Source organism: Lissotriton vulgaris, chromosome 5, assembly GCF_964263255.1.
Source record: "Lissotriton vulgaris chromosome 5, aLisVul1.2, whole genome shotgun sequence".
In the NCBI taxonomy this organism is placed as follows: domain Eukaryota; kingdom Metazoa; phylum Chordata; class Amphibia; order Caudata; family Salamandridae; genus Lissotriton; species Lissotriton vulgaris.
Genome location: NC_141693.1, coordinates 1,543,927,586 through 1,543,952,387, shown reverse-complemented (window position 1 = coordinate 1,543,952,387; position 24,802 = coordinate 1,543,927,586). Strand labels below are relative to the sequence as shown.

Sequence of the window (24,802 nt, the reverse complement as noted above, 5' to 3'; positions counted from 1 at the left end):
TTGAAGGTCCCAAAGTTTCGTATCAGAGTTTCGTTCCAGGATAATCTAAAGTCTTGGGGACACAGCACCTATCTTTATACTAGGAAAATGGGCTGAATTACCTACTAGGTCCCTCCTATGGGTGGACCTGGAATGGGGGTGGTTACACTGATAGAGCGCGCAGGTCACCCGACTCTTATTTTACCAAATAATGTGTACTTGGGCCCATAATATATTCACTACTATGTGTAATAAGTCGGACAACCTGCACACTACTATCAGTAACCCTTGTTCTTCACTGATTACTTCTGTGTACCTGACTTACCAATCCATGTCACAGGTACCTAAGATTACGATAGATCAGGAGCTAAAATCCCCAAACATAATACCATGTATATTAAAATAAGTTGACACTTTTATAATAACCACAAACGCAAGAAGTTTTAAAACCTTTATCTAATCATCATTTTCTTCATATGCCATGAGAATGAAATTTACACAGATCAGACTATCAATAACTAAAATCAGGAAGATAGTGTAACTATGAATCAGAGTAAGAATCATTTATAAGCGAAAAATAAAGGGAAGGGAAAATAAGGAACACGCTATTTATTTTTATCAGGTTTTCACAACGTCACTGAAGGCGGGTAAAGAAAAGGGAACCTACTATAAGCTTTCGAAATATGCTAACAGCTGAGAATAAACAGAGCTCATGAATGTAATACTTAATTTCTATAGGGAAGGTAAGAAATGGAACATACTATATATGCAATGATTCAGTATTTGACTAAAGGTAGGGGAAAAGAATGGAACATACTAGTAAACACTTTGCATGGAAAAAGTCAAATTATACAGGAAGATAGGAAAATGACATAGGCAAGTATGCTTTATTTAAGACGGAGAGGAAATGTTTAGATGGACAAACACCCACATGGAGATTATATTTACCTAGGACAGAATGGAGACTAACCCTGGCCACGGGTCAGTTGGAAAAGCGGGAAAAGGACCCTCAAGGACTTAGGATGCCAGTAGGCGAGCAGGTACAGCTCATGGACAGTCAGGACAGGATAACCCAGGATTTTGGATCAGAAAGGGTACGACCAACACCTGCAGCTTCGGATGCAACGCCTGTGCTACTCCCTCTCTGCAAGGAATCTGCCAATAACCCCGATTGGGTTTTTGAATCTCCCAGCAAAGTGCTTCGCCAGCACTTAAGGTGTCTCAAACTCCGACTGAGTTTGTGGAAATTACGGACAGAGTGCTCCGCAGCTCTCTGTATAAATCACCTATAGAGTTCGTTGGGTCAGTGACAGGTCAGCTATTCGGACAAGTCGGACAATTTCTCTAGCTAAACCTAGGCTAGTTATACTGTTTTCGGGTCAGTGTACCACCCACAAATGTTGTAAATGAAAGGATCCCCAACTTTGGATTGGACAGGAGAGGTGGTTAGGTCATAACACCACCTAGACTTTTGACTTTCCCATATTAATATTCAATTCTCGAACCCACCCCTTACATTCCAGTTCCCATGGCATAGAAATTCAGAAAACAATAGCGTACAGAGTACAACAACTACAATGTAGCAAATACAGGTATGAGTTTGAGTCTTCTCGCTGGGGCGCAGGTCAGCTTCCCAGGAACATCTTAGCTTCGGCAGCCAGCTGGCTGAGTTCCACTGCTGTAAGACTCTCTTTCCCTTCATCACGTGATTAGTACCATACGGGCTTCAAAGATGGAGTGGTGCACCGCTCCCAGGCCCACAAAGATCGATACATGAAAAGTAAGCGAAAACAATTTAGAAACACAGAAAAATTTGAATACACTGTATACCATCATTTTCTATACTACATCCCTTACTTTATAATAACTATAGCATTAGGAATTAAGCAGAAAGAAACAGCTCTGCTGAAGCAGCGGGGCAAGCAAAGAGCATGTGAGAACAAAACAGCCATTTTTAGCTGTACTGTGCATGAGCGACAATTTCCCTCCAGAACTGCGAGTGCGTCACATCACATGGGTATGACCAACGCATGCGCAGACTAGAATCCCGCAAAGCAGCGACCATTTTATATGCAAGCGTAGTTAGGATAAGTAAACACATAGGCAAGCATCACTGGGACACCCGCGTGGAGTGTAAAAGTACAATATTAACAAGACAAACAGGTTGGTTATGAGGTTAACGTATTTCGAGGTTCATGAATACAAGCAGGTTGCGTAATGTGCGAATACCTGCTCCATTAGTTACACCCCTTTCCCTTTGGCCAGTTTCACGCCAGAGCGGGGCTGGAGTGCCCCAGCAACTGGTTTGAACCGGGCTATGCATCGAGCACCTTGTGTGCCACAGGAGGTGTCTGGAAAAGCATCTTTCCATTCAACCCTCCCTGCCCCAATACACTACAGGCTGTCTAGGGAGGTGCTACCACCTCCCTCGACAGGAAACCTATTGTCCAGGCCTCCCTTGCTGGAGTTTCATCCAGCAGCAGCAGGAGGTCAGACTCGTGTCTGTGGCAGCAGCATCCATTTTGTGATGCTGAGGCTCTGTTTAACTTTAACCGGGTAAAGCAGTAACATACATGTCTTTTTCCTCTAGGAGGGTGGAATGCTATCCCCGCCGCCAGAATTGGCGGGGGGGTAGTATTCCAAAGTGTTTGACACCTTACACAACATGTTTTGATAAAGCCAAACCAAAGTTAGCATTAACCGTGAGGATTATAATGCACTTAAGAGTATATGGTATGGCTATATCATAGAACAGCTATAAGGAGATGGTTCCGAAAGCTGCAGAGGGGCTCAGCTCATGCTAGGGCACCCTCTCACATAAAACCAAACACTCTGCCTCCAGGATTGTCAAGGCCTGCCATAGGAGTGACTTATAGGTTACTATGTGTCTATATGTAAGGTAAATATAGATATACTATATCTAAGTAAGGGGTAATTACACCACCTTACCCAAGCTGAGTGATCAGACTGTGGTGTCAGTTTGGATGGCAAGCCAGGGGTGGCATACTACATGCTGCAGCCCCTGGTAGGCCTTGGGTGCTCCTATGCCCTGGGTACCTATGGTACACTATACAGGGGCTCACAAGGTGACCCAATACCCTATCAGGTATGTACCTAAAGTACATGGAGTCCATTTTATAGAGAGAGCAGATAGCCTGGGGCACTGAATAGCAGGATCCCAGGCCAACTAAGTCCAAAACCAGCAAAACTCTAGGCAAAAAGTTGGGGTAACCATATAGTCAGATATCCACCTTCCTACAACCTGACTCAAGATCTTATAATTGGTAGGAAGCATAGACAGTGGCCGGTACACAGTTCTATCTTAGGGTGACTTTCCTGGTTTCAAAAGGGGGATTATTATTGCTTCACGGGTAGTGGCAGGACGATGTCCTACCTTCTTTGCCACATTATAGAGGGTCACTAATTTAGGGGCAAGCAGATCTACGTTGGTGAGATAAAATTCGACCGGCAACCCATCCGCTCCGGGGGTATTCTTATGCACCATATGTTTAATCGCACCTCTCACTTCTCCCAATGTGATGTCTTGGGGGGGTTGTTCAGCTTCTGAGTTAGCGATTACTGGGAGATCGGCCTCCGCCAGAAACTCTCCGAGGATCACCTCATTCATCATGACCTTACTCTGGTAAAGCTCAGTGTAATAGCATGGACCTGCTAATTTATTCCCTGTTGTGTGCGACAAAGTTCCCCTGATGGGCAATATAATTCTAAAATAAGTGATCCCCGCCTTTCTTGGTGGGTCAGCCAAGCCAGTAGGGTGCCAGATTTGTCTCGCTCAGTATGAGCGCGTGCAACATACTTCCTATAATTGAAACAGCGCAGTCTTTTGACTTCCACAGTGACTGCTTCTCTTGCTTCCAGTAAGGCCCTGTGTCTTTGAGGCTGACCAGGTCGAGCACGCTCCTGTTCTCGTAAGCATCAATCAGCAGTATCTAGGTCTTGGAGTAAGGTCTTTCTGACCCCAACCACATTGGAAATGCACAGACTCCTCACCACCACTTTAAAGGCGTCCCATTCCACAGCGATGGAAGATGCTGAGCCTTCGTTCTCTAAAACATATTGAGTCACCCCAGTGCCCACAGCCTCCCGAAAGACTCCATCTTTTAAAAGCTCCGGGTTTAAACGCCAATTTGGGATCGCCAGGCACACCTGAGACCACTTAACACTGACCAGTAATGGGCTATGATCCGACAGTGTCCTGGTGAGAAATTCACTGAGCGTGATCATAGTATGCAGTTCTGGGGAGCAGAGTATAGCATCAATCCGAACATGAAGTTTGTGAAGGGCCGAAAAAAATGAATAGTCTCTGTCAGTCGGGTGATGAGCTCTCCATGTATCTACCAGTCCCAAGTGTTCCTGCCAGGCCCTCCTAGCTCTAGCTATCTTATGAGTAGGAGCAGGAGAGAGGGGCGGATAAGATCTATCTAGCAGTACATCAGTGAGCAAATTAAAATCCCCTCCCATAAGAACAGCGCCGGTCAAAAAAGGTGCCAGTTTCCCAAAGAGTTGAGCGAAAAAGGACGGTTGATCAATATTAGGCGCATTAACTCTACACAGCCTAATATCCCTGCCATTAAGATGGCCCAACACCACCACATACCTGCCCTCAGGGTCCGTGAGCTGCTGTACAAGCTGAAAAGTGAACCCTGCTCTAACCCAAAATAAAACACCCCGTGCGAAAGCAGAATAAGCGGTATGAAACACTTGGCCTCTCCATCTACGCTGCAGTGTAATACCCTCTCAGCCCGTGATATGCGTTTCTTGGAGAAAGGCTATCTGAATCCCCCTACGTATTAAATAAGCATGTATCTTATAATGGCGGTCCATTGTGTGCAGGCTCCTAACATTTCAAGATATGCATTTTAAATCCACCAACGATCCCATGGTTCTATCTGCGCCCAACAGTCATACCGAGTACTAGCGGTGTCATGCCTGGGTCCCAATAAAACATCCCCAAAACCCCAACTCCCCCTCCCAAGGACAGTAACTATGAAACGTGCTCCCATCCAAACCCTTAATAAACTAAAACTAAGTGAAGCCTCCAACTACTTCAGACGCAGTGGTGGGCACAACTGACCAGGGACATGTACCCAGTTCATGGGGCACCAGCTGCAATGAATCAAAGCAAGCTCAGGGACCCCACTCAAAATATTACAGTAATGGAGGGAGAGTGAAAAACTACTGCCAGGAACTAATAGCTAGGTCCCACAATATCGTCTACACTTTGGGATGTTATCTCTGGCAATTTCAATCTGCTAACATTCGAAGTGTCTGTCATTGTCTGCTGATCCCTTCTCGGACCCCACGTCATCATCCGTTGGAGGCAGACTCCGAGTATGGGATAAGGATATCACTGCCTTCAATCCTGCCGCCCGCTCCTTCTTAGTCTGTGTTGTGCTAGGTGGCACCAGGGCTCTTCTCCTTAATCTCCGTAGTCCACGTGATCCAGGACGTTTGGTCCTTGCAGTCGTCCCCTCCCAGGACACATCCGTCGCCAGGCCCTCCTTGTAGCCTTCAAGCCAGTCCCACGCTTCAAAAGGAGAATCAAAGTAGCGAGTGGTATTGAGGAGCGCAATGCGCAGCCGGGCCGGGAACATCAGGGAGTACTGCCGCCCCTCATCTCTCAGAGCTTTCTCGACTTCCATATGGGAAGCTTGCTTCCACTGAACTTCCAGAGTATAATCCGGAAACAGAGTGACCTTACTATTGTCCACCCGAAAGAGGCCCTCCATCCTTGCTCTCTGCAGCAGAATGTCCCTATCCCGGAAGTGAAGCAGGCGGACCACTATTGGACTTTGTGGGCACGTTCCAAAGTATAAAATGAAGTCAGCCCATCAGGGGCCACTTCTGTTTTGAACCAATGTGGGACCACCAGCCCATCAGACCAACGCAGGAGAACACCGACAATCATGTAATTCAGGGCCTCTCCAACCAGTGGTCCGAGCAACAGGCAGAGTTGTAAGTGAAAGCGGCAGTGCGCCACTGCGTGAATCACAATATCGGGCGGAAGCAAAGGAAGCAAAGCGGCCGCCAGCCACCCTCCAGGTGTTGTTGTAGCAGAAGGGCGGATTGGAGCAGCCCCAATTAGCTCTGGCAACAGGATTAATGAACGGCTGGTGCGGAGCTCCTCAAGTAAGCATCCACCAACGTCCCCAGTCAAGCCACGCCCCAATCATACGTCTACTATTAAAGGCAGAAAGTGTTTCTTAGTATATAATAGGAGGATGTTATGCATAGCGGGTACCTGTTTGATGTTGGCCAGCAGTTTGCACCAAGGGTAATTGTAGCGGATGTCTAACTTCACGTCAGTGTTCATCTTGCCCTCTTAGCTCCCAGGAAGGGATCTGGGACCTCAGGCCACACAGGCCGGTCAAAGCTGCGGCTGCATTGGTGACTTTGTGCTTCCTGTATCTGGGGCGCTCACGGCTCCATATCGGAGGTGTCACTCTCTACGACTGTGCCACTGCCAGCATCTGGAACTTACTCCGGGTGTCGACTGACAGGAAGTACGTTTATCTCAATGTCACGTCCTTCTTTGTTGTCATGTCATCCAGACAATTCACAAACTGAATCTGATCGGCGTCTAGGAGGAATGTGGTAATTGTGTTATATAAGTTAGTGTTTTATTTAACCTTGTGTAAAGAAACACACCTTGCTGCTTTCGGGCATAATTAGATGCTTTTAGCAATGAGAAAATACCTTTACTGTGCTTTTCTGTCAGACATTTGGAAGGAAACATGCTTATATATATATCTATGTTTATTTCCAATTGGCATTAGACTAACACTTGCTGTATTCCTCTAAGTACACATTTGAGTGTAGTTTCATTGTATTTTACTTGATTTCTGTTATAGTTATTTGCAGGAAGGGCACAAGTCCTAAAACTAGTCTACCATGCTTGTGCCCCAGAGGCACTGTAAAGTGTGCTCTCCATCAGAGCAAAGGAATGCAGAAGAAAGGCTAGAATCGGTCTCCACAGGCAGAGGGACAGCTGTGGAGCGCGTGCTGAGCCAATAAAAGCTGGAAATGGAAAGGCAGGGGGGGGGAACAGCTGTACAGACAGACTGCATGCGCATCGCTGCTCGCGCATGAATTCACTGTCCACAACTTCTTAGTAAGCAAGAAAGGCCACTTTATTAAGACAGGTGTGAAACCAAAACATCTTTCAACATATTTCATTTATTTATTTATTAAACCCAAATCTTTCAGCTCACTGAGCAACCTTAATAAGAAGTAAACCCCCACCAAGTAAAACCTCACAAACCAAAGGCAACTAACTCCTGTACTACCCCCTCCTGTCCTTTACCTGCCCTTTGAGGATGGACCAACCCGCTCCAGGCTGCCCACCCCCCACTAAAAACCCGCTATCCAGGAAAACCTTTAGAGTTTTCCTGCCCCACCTAGAAAGCAAATTAAACATAACTCTGAGAACACCGCAACTGAACATCCCAAAAATTTGGCAATAAAAGCACATAAATCTAATAAATAAAAGGACTGATCCAACTGGGAAAGGTGAAACCCCATCCTCACGAAACAAATGACGCTCAGAAACTTGTAAGGAAGATGAGCCAACCTGAAAATATCATGCCCTTACAAAACAGTTGCATAGATTGGTTCAGTTTCCTCCTCGCTCTGTCCATAGCTGTGCGATTCAGAGCTCCATTCCAGCGTAGACGTGGCACAAATTCCGTCCATGGTGCTCGCCCAGGCGTCCTTGATGACTTCCAAATCCATCTTCATCATTCTTATCAAAGCTAGACCAGATAGAGAAACCAGATCATTTTCACCCAGGTATTACTAGCAAGACTGGTGGACCCGCCCTCACAGAGTGTAGACAAAATGAAACAATCCCCCTAACACATTCCCCCTTTACCATGCCAATACACTTCATGTGTTAACTGCTGAGACCAAGAGACCACCCACAAATTATGGCGTTCTGCAGAGACTGCGGCCCATTTCAAGAAGGAGTGCCCAACAATCCAAACCCTCCTGTAACTCTGACCATCCAGTGCAAAAGACCTAGGGGAAAGAACACATATTAACAAAAAGAAGATGCACTACTTTCTAACATATTAATCGCGGCATCTCGACCTCCATCTCCCAATTCTGCGTATCTGAGACCAATCCCACCCCAATCTGGCAGCCTCAGTCGTCGCCCCAATCCTAAAAGAATGAGTGCCAAAGTGTAAAGGATTCTGCCCCAACCTCAAAAGTACCTACTTTAAAACGGCCAATAACTGGGCAACAGAAATCGGGCTGCCATCCGCATGGCAAAAATAACTACCGGCCTAAAAGCAGAAGAATCCATGAAAACCTCCCATTCCCGAACCGGGCAACAAGAACCAAACCACTCCTCCCCAGGAAAACCCACGTACCCCTACCCAAATGAATCTGTGTTAGAGACTTGTAGCCAAAGGCGCAATCTATCCCCTTCCACAAAAACCTCAGTACTAGACATGCCAGACCTATGTTGCAGACCCAAGGGTTCTGAAGCCCAAATTACCCCAAAAATAACCATACAAAACACAACCTAAATTTGATGCACTCAAAATCATCTTAACAGCAAGAAGGCAACTGTGACCACATTTGCTGAAGTAAATCAAAAGTGACAGGCTGCCGCAGCCTCTTAGAACCAGCCTGTAGCCCACCCAAACCTATCAAAACATTTTTGACCAAAAACACCCCACACTGGATCCCTTCCCCACCTGAGCTGCCCATAAAAGAGATCTCGTCCAGTTTTAGTGTAAAACAAAAACTCAACAAAAACTGCTCCTCAGACAACCCCTCCCCCCCTTGCATGGTTGCCATCGTGATTCGCTGAAAATGAAAGGCTTACCCTCTGTGTTGCGGAAGAGCTGTGTCAACTTACTACAACGCAGCTCAGTACCCATGTGAAGACGTGTTCGTCTGCTTCGGATCTCCGTCGGTGGGGGCCTCGGTCTGTGAGGAGCTTATGTATCCCTGCGGTGGGGGCAGATGTGCTCCATTCACGTTGCTTTCTGTTGGTGAAAGGACATAGACAACAGACTAACAGGGGCCTAGGTGTGGCCAGGTTTGATGATGCACCGCGCGTGCGTCGGTCGTCATGGTTACCCGGTAAATTATCCGGGAGGAGTTTATACTCGTCAGTGACACAGGAAAGGTGTAACCCAATCACAGGATTGGCTAAGTCTGATGGAGACTAAGATGTAAAAGCAGGAGCCATGTGGCTTCTCTTTGTTATTGTGGCTACCAGTAATGACGAATACTGTCTATAGTGAATGCAATAAGGGGGCCAGAAGGCTAAAGAGTAAATGCATTTGCCGTGTCGGATCTCTATTTAATGTCTACAAAAAATGGTGAACACTGCCAGATGTCTTTAGTGAACGCAGTGAGGGGGCATAGTGTTAGCGCCTGATGAAAAACCTGAGTGGTGTATTGGTAGCGCAGATTAAAGAGGTGCCCAGCTTTGGACACAAATTTTAGAACCGACTGTCCTGCAAGTATGACAATACCAGCCAGGGATCCTCCCTAGGGGGGCTTTGTGTTCCAGAAAGTATGAGACCCGCACTGAAAAGTATACTTTTCTATATACCAAGGCCATGGACAGTGTAACCTTATACAAGGAAATTCCATGTGTCATCAGTGAAAGCCTTTATGTCCCAGGAGCCAAGGGCCATATGTAGAACACATTTTCTCATAGACACAGAATGGGTAAAACCCTTTGATACATATGGCCCCAAGTGATCTAAAACGTAACTTTTATTCCTGCTGCCAGCCTTTGTGTGTGGGGGGGGTGGGAGGGGGGGATTACCAGACCTACCGCCAAAGCTGGTTCTGGTCAGTCCTTCCACTTTCCCTGGGTTTTGGCCCTAACTGTCTAGGGTGACAAAGTCCATGGAAGGCCTGGTATCACGTTCCTTTTTAAGTGCTGCAGACAGGGTCCCTTGAAGTTCAATCGGAGCAGGCTATAGCTCTTGCTCAGTTATCCTATTAAGAAGACAATCATCACTCACATCGGGGCTTCCTTTGTCTCATTGTCTGGAAGCAATGCAGAACCAGCAACAGCATGGCCATTCACCTTTATGTGACCCAAGACACTGGCAGGAAAACATAGTTGGTGTGGGTAGAAAACTTTCAACTATTTAAAAGTGGCATTTTAAAAATTGTAACTTAAAATACTACTTCACCATAAAGAAGAATTTAAAATTACAATTGTTTTTAGTGTATCTCTTCTCAATCTGACGTTACCACTTATTAAGTGTATTAAAGCAACCCAGTGTTATTCTATGGGAGAGACAGCCTTACAGCACTGAGAAACGACTTTAGGCGCTTTTGCTTGCAGGGATATGTAAAACATTAAATCCACATGCCCAACCTTTTAAATGTCATTAGGGCCTAGCTTAGGGGTGACATATAAGTATTAAAAAGGAAGAGTCAGACTTGGACAACTTTTTATTTTGCCAGTTACAAATGGCAGTTTTAAACTGCACTACAGGCTGCAGTGGCATGCCTGAGAAATGTTCCAAAAGACTACTTTAGTAGGTGCCACCATGAGTGCTGCCGCGCAATAGTGGCATTTAATTTACAAGCCCTGGGGTCATGTAGTACCATATACCAGGGACCTACAAGTAAATTAAATGTACCAAACAAGTGTTGGTCTATTTTACCATGTTTTAGGGAGAGAGAGCATAAAGCACTTTACCACTGGTTAGTAGGGAAAATGTGCATAGTCCTAAAAGCTGACAAAAACAGGTTCAGCAAAGGAAGGCAGAGCAAGATAAATAGCTGGGATGACTTTGCAGAAAGGGACAGGTCCAACAAACATTTCAAGGAAAGTCAGGGCACTGCACGTTTCCTAGGCCTTCCTACCCTAGTGAGACAGTGTCATTAACAGTTTTACTCCTTTCGAGTCTACTCCCGAGGGTTAGTGTACTGTCCACACTTAATCCCTCTGTCACTGCAACATGAACCCTAGTCCTGTCTAGGGCAAGGAGCACACAGGTAATACCCAGGCCATGAGGGACCACAACCTTCGGTACCTTGCCGCCTCCAGCATCCACCTCCAATCTGCTTTAAATTGACCTTGGCGGTATATGACCACTCTTTGGGAGGTCTAATCCGATACTTCATCAAAGGGTGGTAAAAGATAATACTCAACTAGTGGGTCCTCCGGATCATCCATCGGGACTATACATTGCCATTACTTTTAGGCCTGCAGTACCTTCCACTTACATCATAACATTTCTCAGAGTAGCACTTGTCTATCTTGCTCTAAGGAGTGCAGGCTTTTTGGGGAAAAGGGATGGTGCTTCTATGCAACTCCTTGTATCACTTCAGGGGATGGGGCGGAGTAGGCGTGGTGCCACATGTTATGATCTACTGCTGCCTTTCCCCTTGCCTATGTATCTCTTCTCTACTGCTCAGCCAGAATGTGTGTTGGTGTGCCTGGAGATGTCTGGAATGTTGGATGATTGATGATGTCGTGGAATGCATGGGTGCCTGAAGAGGTTGTGAGTGTCAGTTCGGAGTGTGCAGGCTGAGCAGGACAGAGGCTGCTCCTGGTGGGGCATCACATGGACTTAACATCTTCCAGTAACTTTCTGATGCTGTCTACTTATTAATAAATCTACAATATATATTTACACATCATCTGGCTACTGAAGATTACTTATTTACAACACCACACAATGCCACCATCGGTACATGGTAGTACTGCCGTTGAAATCTTCCAGATACAGTCTGGTGCCTGACTTTGGATCATCGGCGGCTCCTCCGGAAAGGCAGAGGAGCGCCGCCTCACTGCATGTTGAGCAGTGGAAAAGTAAAAATAAAGTGATAATAACACTACTTTATTATGATTTGATTTTTCTGTTGTCAGGCAGGTTTAGGAGGTGGGTGGGGCTTGGCTGCCATCACTGCCTGCAAGGGGAGGAGTGGTGGACACTTGAGTGTGCATGATGGTTTGGCTGGCCGTCTTGGGCCGGCCAAACCATCATGCGCTCTTTGCATGTACCCCACCAGCCTGGTGAGGAACATGCACAGATTCCCACTGCCTGTCTGAGCGCTGAACCACGGCGCTCAGACCAATCGCAGCATTGTGAATGCAGCATTGTGATTGGGTTCGGAGAGCTTGTGTGTGCTTCCTGCTTTAAGAAGGAACAGAAGAGGATGATGCGAGCCGGTGGTCCAGCAGCAAGGTTAGTAACTTTTTACATTGATTTGTTTATACCCCACCCTACCCCCCCACCCCGTCCCACCTCACCTGTGCTACTCGGTGGCAGCCGTCACTACTGGGAATATTCTAAAAGTGAGGAATCTTCAGTTAGATAAAGTTTCCACCAGAAAGAGTGTTACTAAAGGTATGTAACTTGTTTTTCTCTATCCAATTGCAACTACCTGTTGCTTTTTTGCCATGCTTACCACAATGCCCAAACTGAATACCAACTGGCATACGGTCTCCGAGCTCCCTGCTGCTCAGATTGCTACAGTAACTTCATTAGCCACGACCTGGCCAGTAGGCATCCTCCATATTGGGAATAAGAGAGAGCCAGAACACAAGAACATTGTGTACAATCTTTTTCGTTTTGTTAATCACACATTTGAACTATGAGAACTCTAGTTTGTCTCTGGAGTTGCAGTCCTGGTTCTGGAGAGTAGGAAGTGCTTTTTTGAGGAGACTACCCTGATATCGTCATCACCATTAGTTAGTCTGCAGGAAAAAACACCTGGAGCGTATAAGAAATGTAAAAATGTTCACATAAAGAAAAGAAATAGCAATAAAACAGCCAGTTAAGATAAGATAAAAGGAAACATGAAGAAACAAGCACAGTTGAATACTTGGGGACTGTCAATAAACAGCACAACAAACCACTGCCGAATGCTGCCGTGCACCTCTTTGCATGAATGACATCTTATTGTAATTCGACTTTAACCAGAGTGACACTGCCTATGCCTTGCCTTGAATCACAGCTGGCTGCTCCTGGTTCCTGAGTGTTTCTTTGTGGGGTGGTGAGAGGATGAATAGGTGTGCAACTCCCCTGATTACTAAGGTATTGAGACCTGCTTACTGGTCTGTGCGACACTTCATTCCACCTCTCATGTTTTTTTCTCAGGAATGAGCACTGCTCATGAGGTCGTTGTTGCTCGACACTGTGGCCTGCGGGTGCTTGGCATTTCCCTCATCACCAACCAGGCTGTGATGGACTACAACAGCGAGGCACGAGTCAACCACGAGGAAGTGCTCAAAGCCGGCAGCGACAGTAGCAAGATGATGGAGAAAGTGGTGACCGCGCTGTTGCCATGCATCGAGTCCAACAATGTCAATTAAAGGCCTGTGGAGTGGGAGTGGTCGGAGTTCTGGGCTTTTGACCTGGCCTGCCATCTACTGGACACTGTCATAGGCGGCTGTGGACGCCAAACCCACCGTTGAAGGTCAATACTCCATTGGTGTTTTTTGATATTCATTACATTCCAAAGAGCACGATGACTGGGTTGTTGTTGAAACTTTACTATGAAAACATTACCGTAAACCTCTTTCATGAAAAGGTTTCCCATTGAGTGCATTGCATTTTCCAATGTGAGAACCATTGATTCCACCTCTCCTTTGGTCCTTGGTAGCCTATTCCAGGTCTTCAGGAGTATCATTTCACATAGTACTGTAGTGAGTGCTTCACCCCATGGGCATGTGCAGAGTGCTCAAGCAGAGAGCCTGGTATATCATAGGCGTTCTCTTGTGGACTAAGTGCGTGTCACGGATTAACTGGATGCCATAGGTCCTTGCCACCACAATTGTACCTGTATCATGGGGATTGACTTTCACATCCAAAGGCAATAGAATGAGTTTGGCTGACTGTTTATTGTCTTCCTGTTAGTGCTAGACTGGGAGCCAAATGCATCCTTGGCACCAATGTTCAAACCATCCCCGTTTCCTTGGTCCTTTCTCTTCCATCCATCCATTCTCTGGCTCAGTTCTCTTTTTCTCCAGTCTCTCTTTTTCCTTCTACTCTTCCCCTTGCCTCTGTCTCTGGTTGCGTTCACTCTCTTTCAGTTTCTTCTTATGTTCCCACTGCCCATATTGCAATAAACGGTACCCCAGGAAGCAGGAGAGAGTGACTGTGGCACCAGCGCAGACCATCAAAACCTGGTCTCCAATAACTCCGCCCCCAGGGAAATGTGAGATGAGAATAATTGCCAATCTTTCCCCGTTGCCAGTTTACTTTAAAGTGCTAGTCTAAGTGTACACCTTATATAACCGTTTCACTGGAAAACAATGTATTTCTCTGATTGCAATTCAGTCATCCATCCTGCGTACATTCTGCAATGTACAACAGTCTTCGTTTGGCCAGGTTTCCTTCCTTTAGCCCTCCCACTCTGAAATAGGTCTTTTACTCCACTCTTGATCTGCCTTAGAGGGCCAAGCAGTTTACAGCTGGTTTACTTTCTGCCGCTACTTGCACTTAAACTTAGCATAGAATATATGGTTAGTTAGACTTTGAGGGCTTCTTGTGATAACTGCGCGTACCACATTGCTCCCTTTTGGGTTCAACATTCCTAATCTGTCCCAGTCTGATATGCTCAAGTGTAATCCCAGTGACCAAGGATCACTAGACAACATAGGTTGCTGCTGATGAGGAACCAGCGTAGACTATTGACCCAAATACAGGAAATATCCTTTACCACAAAGTCTTTTTCACGCATGCCTTTACCACGCATACTTTTATCAAGCATATGCTTTTATCACACATGCCTTTACCATGCATGGTAAGTATAGGTAGTTTATCCTTTTCTCACCAAACCCTATGACAACCAGGGGAGAAGAGGGTGGAAATGTATGATTATGGAGAAGAAAACCCAGACTCCAGTGCAATGAAGGTTATCAGTAAGTAAATGGGTTGTTACCTCCTCTTCAGTCTTCTAGCCACTGTCCCTACAACCAAGCTAAGTTCAGTTGTCCCAGGAGGTAGAGATTAATATCTACTACAACAATCTCTGAATGACTGGGTTTACTAATGAAAATTTGAAAAACAATAACTGAATTCATGAGTTGACGGCACTCACAACATGAGTTGCAAAGTTATCTGAGTAACCCCCTGCCTGTAAGTGATAATGGGGCATGATTGGTGAAGGGTGGACCAGGATGCAGCATTGCATTTTTCCTATTGAGGAGAGGACATGCCTTTTGTGGAGGAGCCCTGAACTGCAACTGACAAATAAAAACACTTTGTCTGATTTGCTAAGGAAATAGCAAAACAAATGAATCTTGATTAGTATTGAGGAAGAAGGCCCTGCCCTGCAACAATTCCAAAAGAGACAAACACAAAAGTACTCTCTCTGTAAATGGAGAGAGCTCTACATACATCCCAGCAGTGCTACTTTTGCTCAATCTCAGACAAAGGAGATGGAAACAAAATGGGAAAACCAAATCCTGAAAAGCAGAGAACTGGATTCATTTTGAGTTTAAAGGTTTGAGATTGACACAAAACAACTTGATCAGAGAAGAATTTTAAATAAGGCTCTTCGCAGAAAAGAGCTCCAGACTCTCCATAGCGTCCAGTGCAAATTACTACCAAAAACAGAATCTTAAGCTCTACCGTTCGAAGATGCTCAAACACATGACCTTGAAAGCCTTGGAGTCTTAGATTTAAATTACATGAAGGGACATGTGAGTCTACCATCAGACACTTCCGAAAAAATCTCCTGTATCTAGTTTGTCAACAGACGAAAATGTGCCTCTAAGAGCTTTAATTGCTGCCAAGGGGCTCTTAATAGTGAACACAGTTAATTCTAGAAAGAATAATTCTAAAAGGAATCTAGGGCCAGATGGTGTTGCAAACGTCACGATTTGTATAATTAGGCCGTTGCTTTTTAAAATCTACAAGCACCAGATTGCGATTTGGTAACTTGTAACCGAGTTGCAATTTGGCTTTGCGCCCAAAAATAAAACCGTTATTTGGAAGGGATGTGTTTACTGCGTCCTTTCCAAATAGGGAATATGAATGGTATGTACTAATTTTTTTTATTGCGACCAAAATGAATTTGCAAAACATTCATACTTTACCACCAACTCAAAGTTGGTGGTAACCCATTCACGAATGGGAAGGGTTCCCTTTGGGATGCCTTCCCCTTTGAGAATAATTGAAAATCTATGTTTTTTTAAGAGCAAGCAGCGCTCTCACGGAATTGATGCGAAACCCCTAGTGCTAGCTTAGCAGGTGAGTGCAAGTGCACTTTGTACATTTGGGTATCCTAAGCATCATGAATAGGCAACATATATCATCCCCTCAAACCAAAGCGGACAGCAGAGAGGGAAGCTTTGTTGATGTTTCTGTCCTAAGTATGCTGCCTTGTGTTTCTCAAATCTTAAGCTACAGGCTGTACTTGGATCCACCAGAGCAGTCTTGGTTGCTAGTCAGTCACAGTGAGATATGTTCCTTGCTTTCTTTATCCCTGGGCATTTGCCTGGAAGCAACCCATGGGCACAGTTTGGCTCACTTTCCACTCATTAGAGGTACCAGCTGCCCAGTCGCGATGAATCAAAGCTCCTATTGGTTAGAAATAGGCATTGTTCACGCCACATGCCTTTTTGATAGTACGGCTTAGAAGAGTCAACCAATGACCACTGTTTAGGGCAGGACACTCTTTCCTGTTGGTAGAGAGTGGTCTAAGAAAGATCCAAGTGCACTTTTGGATTATCTTTCAAGTTAGGTAAAATTAGTGTCTTTTTACCTGTAGGGAGCATCATTGTGCTCCACGGTCACGCAACACTACTTCTAGGCTGTTCCATATGCAGGAGAAGCATGGACCTCGCTTAGTAGGTGGTGAGAAAGCAATCTACCTGTCTCTGCGGATTCATACATGCTGTGTATATATTACTGCCCATAAAACCTGTAGAGTTGAAACATTTGTATGGGCTTAGAGTACAGAGTTACTCTGCCACTCAGGCTTCAGGGCTTTTCTTCCCCCAGCGTTGACAGCTGCTCACGCATGCAGTACTTCTAACCTGTTAGATACCAAAACTCCAAATAGCTAATGCCAGACAGCCCGAGCAATAGTAAAGGATCCATAAAAGCTTTGTTGCCCGGGTTGACAAGTTGTTGCGTATAAAAGCTAAATGCACAGTGCAACCCTCCAAAATGTGCTATTTTTTGAAAGTAGCAGAAATTATCCTGTCACACAAATACTGCTTAGCATGTGGTCTGTCGCTGCGGGAGGCTCTGCAATGCCACGGTCTATTATTCTGGCTGAGTCTTCAGCATCACTATGCCTCGGAACAGGAGGACGCCTGGTGCCAGAGACATTGCATTTGTGAGAGCTGTGCTTTCTATGGACCAGGCATTCCTTCTTCTTTTGGTGACATAGAGCTATAAAGGGTAGCGGGGTGCAAGAGACAGGGAGATGGGGACTTATGAGGCACTGGGCTACATGGGTAGGTGGGTGGGCCAGACAAGTCATTTGGTGAGGGGCAAAGAAGGCATGGACCTACGGTGGTTAGAGAGGCAAGGGGCTACATCGAGAGGGGGACCAGGGATCGCACGTGAGGCTGAGGAAACATGGGCGTATGGCAGCAGAGGAAGCCTAAGGTTATGGGTGAGAAGCACAAGAGGCGTGGGAAGAAGGGGCATAGGAGACACAGGGCTAGAGGAGGATGTCCAGTGGTGACATGGGAAAGTGAGGTGAGGGGCTTGAATTGACATGGAACAGCAAGGAGAGGGGGCCAGAAGTGCCAATGGGCATCAGGAGGGGTCGTCTTGAGGAGTCACATCTCGTGTTTGCTGCTCATCCCCGTCCCCCTTTATTGAACCAGCGGCAAAACAGTGCAAAAAAAGGACAGTTGGTGCCATTTTCCTTTATAAAAAATATACAGTTGTAGCAGGTTTGTTAATTATCGTGGAATTTCTACAAAAGTGGCGATTTATTTGTACACAAAAATTGCATAATCCTGGGGGTCTGCCTGCAGTTTCAGTGCCACTCCACTGTAGGTGATAAGATGCTTGCTCATTCGCACTCCCAAGGGTAAATAATGTGTTTCTAATGCTGCAAGTAGTGGGCCACCTTCTGTGCTACACCCCCCCCTAGTTAAATGTGATAACACACTGACCCCCTCCCACACAATGCTGCACATGCTCAAAGCATGCAGGGCAGCCAAAGGAATCTCGTGCCGGGCCCCTCAAGGTGTCCCAGTGTGCCCATGTCTGACACTCAGTCTCTGCCAAAGAAGCTGGATTTTTGTCATATTTTCCTTTCTGAAGATTACCCAAATGTGACTTATCGTTGCATCGTCTTTGACAGAACGCAAGCAATTTACTGGAGGTGAACTTAGCAGGTAGTGCGTGTGTGGCCTCCTCTGGATGCACACATGCCATGGGCATTGAATCTACCCACATGCTGAAACATCTGTATGTTCTCTGACAGTTGCATGCATCTTCGGGTTCATCCACTCCTTTCTAAGCTCTTGAAGGAAGAAATGAAAACAAGTGGTATAACTCCCAATTACAGGGGAAACTCGTGGCCTTTGAAGCCAGCACAGATAAGCCAGCTCACACAGTGCTGCGTCTGAAACCTGGCTTTGGCATACTTCCCATAGAGACAATGAAGAGAGAAACCTTAATACAGAGGTGAATTGCCACTTGTGTGTGGAGTCTCTGCACAGTAGTAATCGATGCTGGGGTTTGCAGCTGCTCTGTGACGTGGTAGCCAGCTGCAGTTCAGCTGCTCAAGCAGTGCTGGCACCAAAAAGAACGTTCCTTATTTATGTTTGAATGTTCCAATATTTGTTATGTCATACTGGTCTACCGCCTAAATACACACTCACACCCATCCACACACTCCAAGTACCAGAGTGGAAGTTAATGTCAGTGAGTTTGTATGCTATTCACATGTGTTGTTATGCTCTGTACAGTCAACCAGTGTTTTAAATGGGCAGGTACTGTTAGGTAGGGAGAACTTGCATTTCTTAAATGTGGAGGTTATTATAATTTCCCAGCAGAGCCACAATACTTTAAGTTGGAGAGTACTTGCACTTCTCAACAGGAAGATTAGGATAGTGAGTACCTGCACTTTTATACTTCCATTTCAAGCAATAAACAATATATATTCCTATTTAAAAGCTGGTCTTGCAACATTTCTGCATGCCTGCTATGTTGAAAACACAAAACCCACAGTTTCCCTCCCACAAGTTCAGTCTGCTAGGTAAGTAGCACTAGTGTGCTTGAAACATGTATGTTTAGTTTGTAAAAGAGAAATCACTCCATATGAGGGGCCTTTGAAAAAAAAAACACTATGGATTACTGTTTTCTTCCTCATGTTTCGCTTCATCAGATTCCTTGGATTAGATTGTCATAATTACAGCTCTTTGGTGGGTCTGTTTACATCTTTTAAGATACTCTGGACTTAGCTCATCTTTCAGGCTTGGGGATGTCCGACGTCTGTGCTGTCCCCTTTACATCCTCATAAGCAGATCCCACAATCCATCTTCAGAGGTCATCCTTGGGTGGAGGTCGTTTTTTGGGACAGCTCTTTTCACTATAGGTTGTGCAGTGCCTAATTTGTAAAAGAGTGAGTGCCAGTGGCTGAAGTTCGGCTCAGATGCCCACAGCCGTGGAATTATATAGCGGCACACTGAAGGCCTACACTCACAGGTAGTCCTAAATCAACTCAAATGCCTCTTTAAATCACTTCCAAACACTCCCTGACTCATTATTTCACTCTTGCAAGTTTCTGCCTTCTGCCTTGTGATGGCGTTCCATCTTTTACTTCTTGCATTTTTCAGATGTGTGCGTTTTTCCCTCTCTTGCACTCAGGAAGTGTCTGATGTGGGAAAATGAGTGCCGATTCCCAATCATAAGTGCTGGTGCTCCCCACCAGCAACCACCGGCTCAAATTAAACACTGGATTACTATGTGAGTGTACATAATAAGTGTCTGGGGTTGTTTGTGGGAAGGCAACTTGTGAGGGTCTCTCAAGCATTATTAACACCTCTTGTCAATGCGGGTCAGTAAATGTGCCCTTGGCTTCACGCTTTCTGTGACTGGCTGTTAAAAAGGATACTGTATCATGGTGGGCATTCCTGCATTTTGATTCTTCACATTCCATTGTATTTCAGTAGTTCACACTTAGCTCTCAAAAGTCTGTTTATATTAGTAGTGGCTTTGCTGTGTAGCATATTTAACTGCAATTTTCATTAATGCATTTTCATTAAATAAAATAAGCTTACTCATAGTGAGACTGTCTGGTTCTATTATTTCCTCGAACAAACCTAAAAGGCAGAGTTATTCTGCAGCAGATGTGACTCTTTGTAGGGAGGGTCTCTCGCGTATCAGGACTGCCACTGACTGGGACCATTTGTTCTTCGTTGGTGCCTGTCTGCTGCTGGTCCTGTATGATTAGTGTCTTTACTAAGGTTAACCCCAAATTAAGCCACACCTTTTTCATGACCATATTGTAAAGACTGGAGGGCATATTTACAAGCGCATTGCGCCACCGGAACGTCACTTTTACTGACGTTCCGCTGGTGCCCTGATGTATATTTACAAAGTTGTGTTTGTAAATATGGTACCCTTTAACACAGTTTTCTGTGTGAAAGTGGCATGCAATGGGTGTTGCTGTGGGCGTTCCACCTCAAAACCCATTGCTTATTGATGCTGCCCCAAATTTATAAGGATATGTAAATCTGACACCCCATGCCAAAAGCTAATGCCATGAAAAAGCAGGAGTTAGATTGGTGCAACGGGGAGAAATACTTTTATTTCTCCTCGTTTTTTATTTTTCTATGTATGCTGCATTTTGCAGCACACACAGAAAGAGCAAATCACCATTATGTGCAGGAAGGGACACTCCTGCACATAAACGATTATCCCTGCAACACAGGCACCTTTGCACTATGGAGCAAGGGTGTCTGTAATGGCGATAGGCAGCTATTTTTAGCACAAGGGAAAACACAGGGGTGCGCTGCATCCTTTTACAGGGCATCCCTGTGTTTTGGAAATGGCGCTGCCAAATTTGGCACAGCTCCGCGTTGCATTATATCCTTGTAAATATGCCCCAGAGCCATTCAATTCAACCACCTTCACTTAACACTGCAGAGATGGAGAAACTCGCAGGGGTTAACTCTAGAAGGATCTAGCCACCATCCTTGCCAGTTCTTTCTCCAATTCTGCAAACTTCTGAAACGAAGCGCTAATCTCTTCTCATTGATGCTGCTAATCAATTCCCTGAGCTGAGCAGCCTATGGGTAGCATGATTTCCTTCTGGACTCTGGTTTTTTTGAGATCTGTTGCCAAATAGTTATACTTCCCTCACCCGAGATTCTTCCACTGAGATCCTTCCCTCAAGATCCCCCGACATCTGCTTAGACTGAACCATTCATCTCAGATTAATTGGTTCAGACTTAGGGGCATATTTACAAGGACATAACACCACCAGAACTTCACTTCACCTTATTTATAAGGCGGGGTTAAGCCACTTAACGTGGCTTAATGCCGCCTTGTAAATCAACACAGATGATATTGTGTGTATAGATTGTTTAATTATCTCTCTTAGCACCTCATTGTCTTTGCTTTCAATGTTGGCCAGTGCTGTCAATACGTTGTTCTGTGTCCCTCGGGCTATGCAAAATTGTAACTCTTCAACTGTTTGGAATGTCCCCATCCTTCTTCATCATAATCTGGCGATCCTGCAACAACGTGTGTATACCCAGAATGGACTCGATTAGGGGTTGGTAAATTCGGAGGTGTTCGTATGTGTGACAGAGTGACTGAGCATTGTTGCTATTTACTGAAAGTGTTTTCTGCTCACAGGACATGCCACTGATCTTCATTACACTAAGGCCCTCATTTTGAGTGTAACAGAATTACTGATTCAGGTGGAAACCAGCATATTATTACTGCATTGTGTATTCCAGCACTCTGGAGTATTTAGAAGGCACTTTACAAGGTAAAGAGTGTGTCCTCAGAAACAGCCTTGAATTTGTGAATTACAAACAGAAATCAGTGCAGAAATAGATAGTAATTGCCCCTTCTGTAATGAAGTCTAAGATAACACCCAGAAATTACTACACACTGAGATCTTGGAATTACATAGTGCGGAAATTCTGCATCGGGAGTACCGGAAAGGCCGCATTGAGAGGGCTTTCACGCTTTCTGATTACAGCCTTGAAATGTTGAGGGGGACCCATCCTCGGACATAGGCACCCTGCTACAACAATACTACTTGAAAAAAAATATTTAGCAGATCTTCTACTAAACACATCACACAACAGTTCAGCTGGTGGCCTCTGTACCAGAAGTGTTTGAGAACTCGCACACATCAGCTTTGCATGTGTTGGGGCTCACCCACTGCTACCTACTATTGAAGGAATGTATGACGTTACAACGAATTCCGTTGCAACGCATGCCTTTACCACGCATGCGTTACAACGGAATTCGTTTTCCACGCTTAACCTTTACCTCGAATATTCCTTTACCACGCATACATTTACACCGTTTTTTGTTGTAAATGTATGCATGGTGAGGGCATACTCTTGATAAAGGTTAAAACTCTCCACTTACATTCCCCCAGCCTCACTCCTTATATTTACCCTTAACCCTTAATATTTAACTCGCCTTCCCTCCATCTTCTCTGGTTACGTCGGTCGTTCGTTAAGAGGAAGCGGAAGTTACTTTCCGTTTCCTCCCTAACAACGTTGATTGCTTCAGCTTCGGTTTCGGCTTTTTCTTCGGCTCCTCAGGTTAGTTTTGTTTTTTGGGGGGGAGACCCCCCCAGCCCCCCTTTTTATCCCAGACCTTTATTTTTTTTTATGGGGGAGACCCCCCAAACCCCCCTTCGTTTTTCTTTTCATTTACCACACATGCCTTTACTACGTATTTCGTAGTAAAGGTATGCGTGGTAAACCCTTTCGTTGTAACCACGCATGCGTTGTAGTGCATGCGTGGTAAATGATTTTGTGGAAACGGCTTTGTTGTAGAGGCCGTTTCCCCTATTAAAGCTCTGATACCAGTTTTGAGAGCTTCAGCCCCTTTTCACTCTTACCCACATGCGATGATCCTTTTTAGGTTTTGACTGGCGATGCGTACTGCAGTACGCATGTGCCAAAAAACCTTATGAGTTGTATGTGGCGTTGGGTCTCCGCCCCCTCTTCCCATTGGCTAGCTCCATAAATGGAGGCTAGCCATTGGGAGAGGTAACTGTCCGTCAATGCCGGACCAGATTCGGGGGCGTTCCCGAGATTTTTTGGCTTTTGGCGACGTCACGCTACGTCAGCCAAAAGCCGAGAACGCCCCCGGATCTGGTCCGCCATTGACGGCACTCTAAATGTTGCCATGAATTAATGACGATGTATTTATAAAGCTGCCATGAAATAATGACGATGTATCTATAAAGCTACCCTACGCAATGCAAACGTTCAGACGTGGGCTCTTCGGTCTCCTCCTAACCTCATGATAAACTGCTGTGACGACGCTATCGGAGAGGAAAAAAGACTTCTGAGCATGCGCGCGGGTAAATGTATCGCAAATGAAGTAGACTCGGGGTTAAACGTGTCTCTCGTCCCAGTAACATCCTCGCGCCGCTTACCTTCAGGTAGATGGTAATATGTGCGCTTGTGCGGGGGCATTTAGCGAACTCCGCCACCGTTTTGTATAGGGAAGCAGCCGTGTGCCTCCAGCCAGGGCCGCGCTGGGATTGGCCCAGCCGGCCGAGCCTCCGCCACGTCATCCGGAGGAGCTCCCGAGCGAAGGAGGAGCCCCGGGGAAAGCCCCAGTCCCGCCGCGGCCCCAGTTGAACGCCATCCTTTTTTTCGGACAGTAAGTGTTGTTTTGCTCATTGCGGTGATGTATTTGTCAAATGCTTGTTTATTACTGTCACCGAGCGGGCCGGATTCGCCCGCGTTCAGAGAGTTATGTCAGCAATTGTGAGGCAGCTGAAAGGAGGCCGGGAGGCCCGTGGTGGGGAAGCATTACAGAAAAGCAGGTCAATAGAAACCGAGTGAAAGATTGTGAGGGGGCAAACTCCAGCCCTTGGCGGAGCTGTAACAAACCAGACATTGATATATTGTCCCCTCCCAGCATCCTGCGGGGCTATTATCCTCCCCCTAATGAGCTTGTCATGCATTTCTCTTTATGTAGCCATTAAAATCTTGTCTACATCTGCTGATATGTTTCTGCAAAGGGGGCGCTGGATATTGTTTCTGTCCTGCAATCTGCCCCTGTTTTCGAGCGAATGCCACTTCTGACCTTGTAACAGACACAACTATTATTAGACGTGATTCTATGAGCCAATTCGCCACAGTCCAGAAGGCACGGGAAATATGTTTTCCACGACGACAAGTTCAGACTGATACTCCAGTAAATGAATGTGGAGGACAATGATGGTCGAACGGGGATGCCTCTCTTTTCAGAGTGCACTTATGCCCGTGCAACTCGTTGCACCTGGTTTGCTATGGCGATGCAGTGCTTCTCAGCCAGAGTCGTCACACCAAAAAGTGTATTATGTGTTCATCCAGTCCAAAGGCAACGAAAGAAGACAGAAACTGAAAAGGAACAATAAAGGATTAGACTTTTAATAAAACAAAATAACGCGAAAGATGCTGCAAAACCAAACTAAAGGGCAAAATATTGTGATATAAATCTTGAAAGTGCTGAATTGGTAGCATTGCACACAGCCTGCTCTCACTCGGCAGGTGAATGGTCTTAGATGCTTGAAGTCTCATGATGTCTGAATCCTGCCAGGGTGACCCCCTGACTTTAGGTCATTACAGCCGCTGTTTGTGGGGCTGACATTTTCATCTACAGATGTCTGATTTAAGGTGTTAGTCTAATTTGTTCAATGT

The 24,802-nt window shown here is 45.6% G+C and overlaps 1 protein-coding gene across 2 annotated transcripts in view; it reads left to right on the top strand.

The window, feature by feature from the left end:
* Positions 1-20,196, top strand: part of LOC147712986 (purine nucleoside phosphorylase-like) — a 152,723-nt gene extending 132,527 nt beyond the window's left edge. For both annotated transcript variants that reach the window (XM_086923606.1, XM_086923607.1), the window contains one exon: positions 13,092-20,196. In XM_086923606.1, coding sequence (XP_086779732.1) covers positions 13,092-13,306 — 215 coding nt within the window. In that variant the 3' untranslated portion in view covers positions 13,307-20,196. The remainder of the gene's footprint in view (positions 1-13,091) is intronic.
* Positions 20,197-24,802: the final 4,606 nt, after the last annotated feature.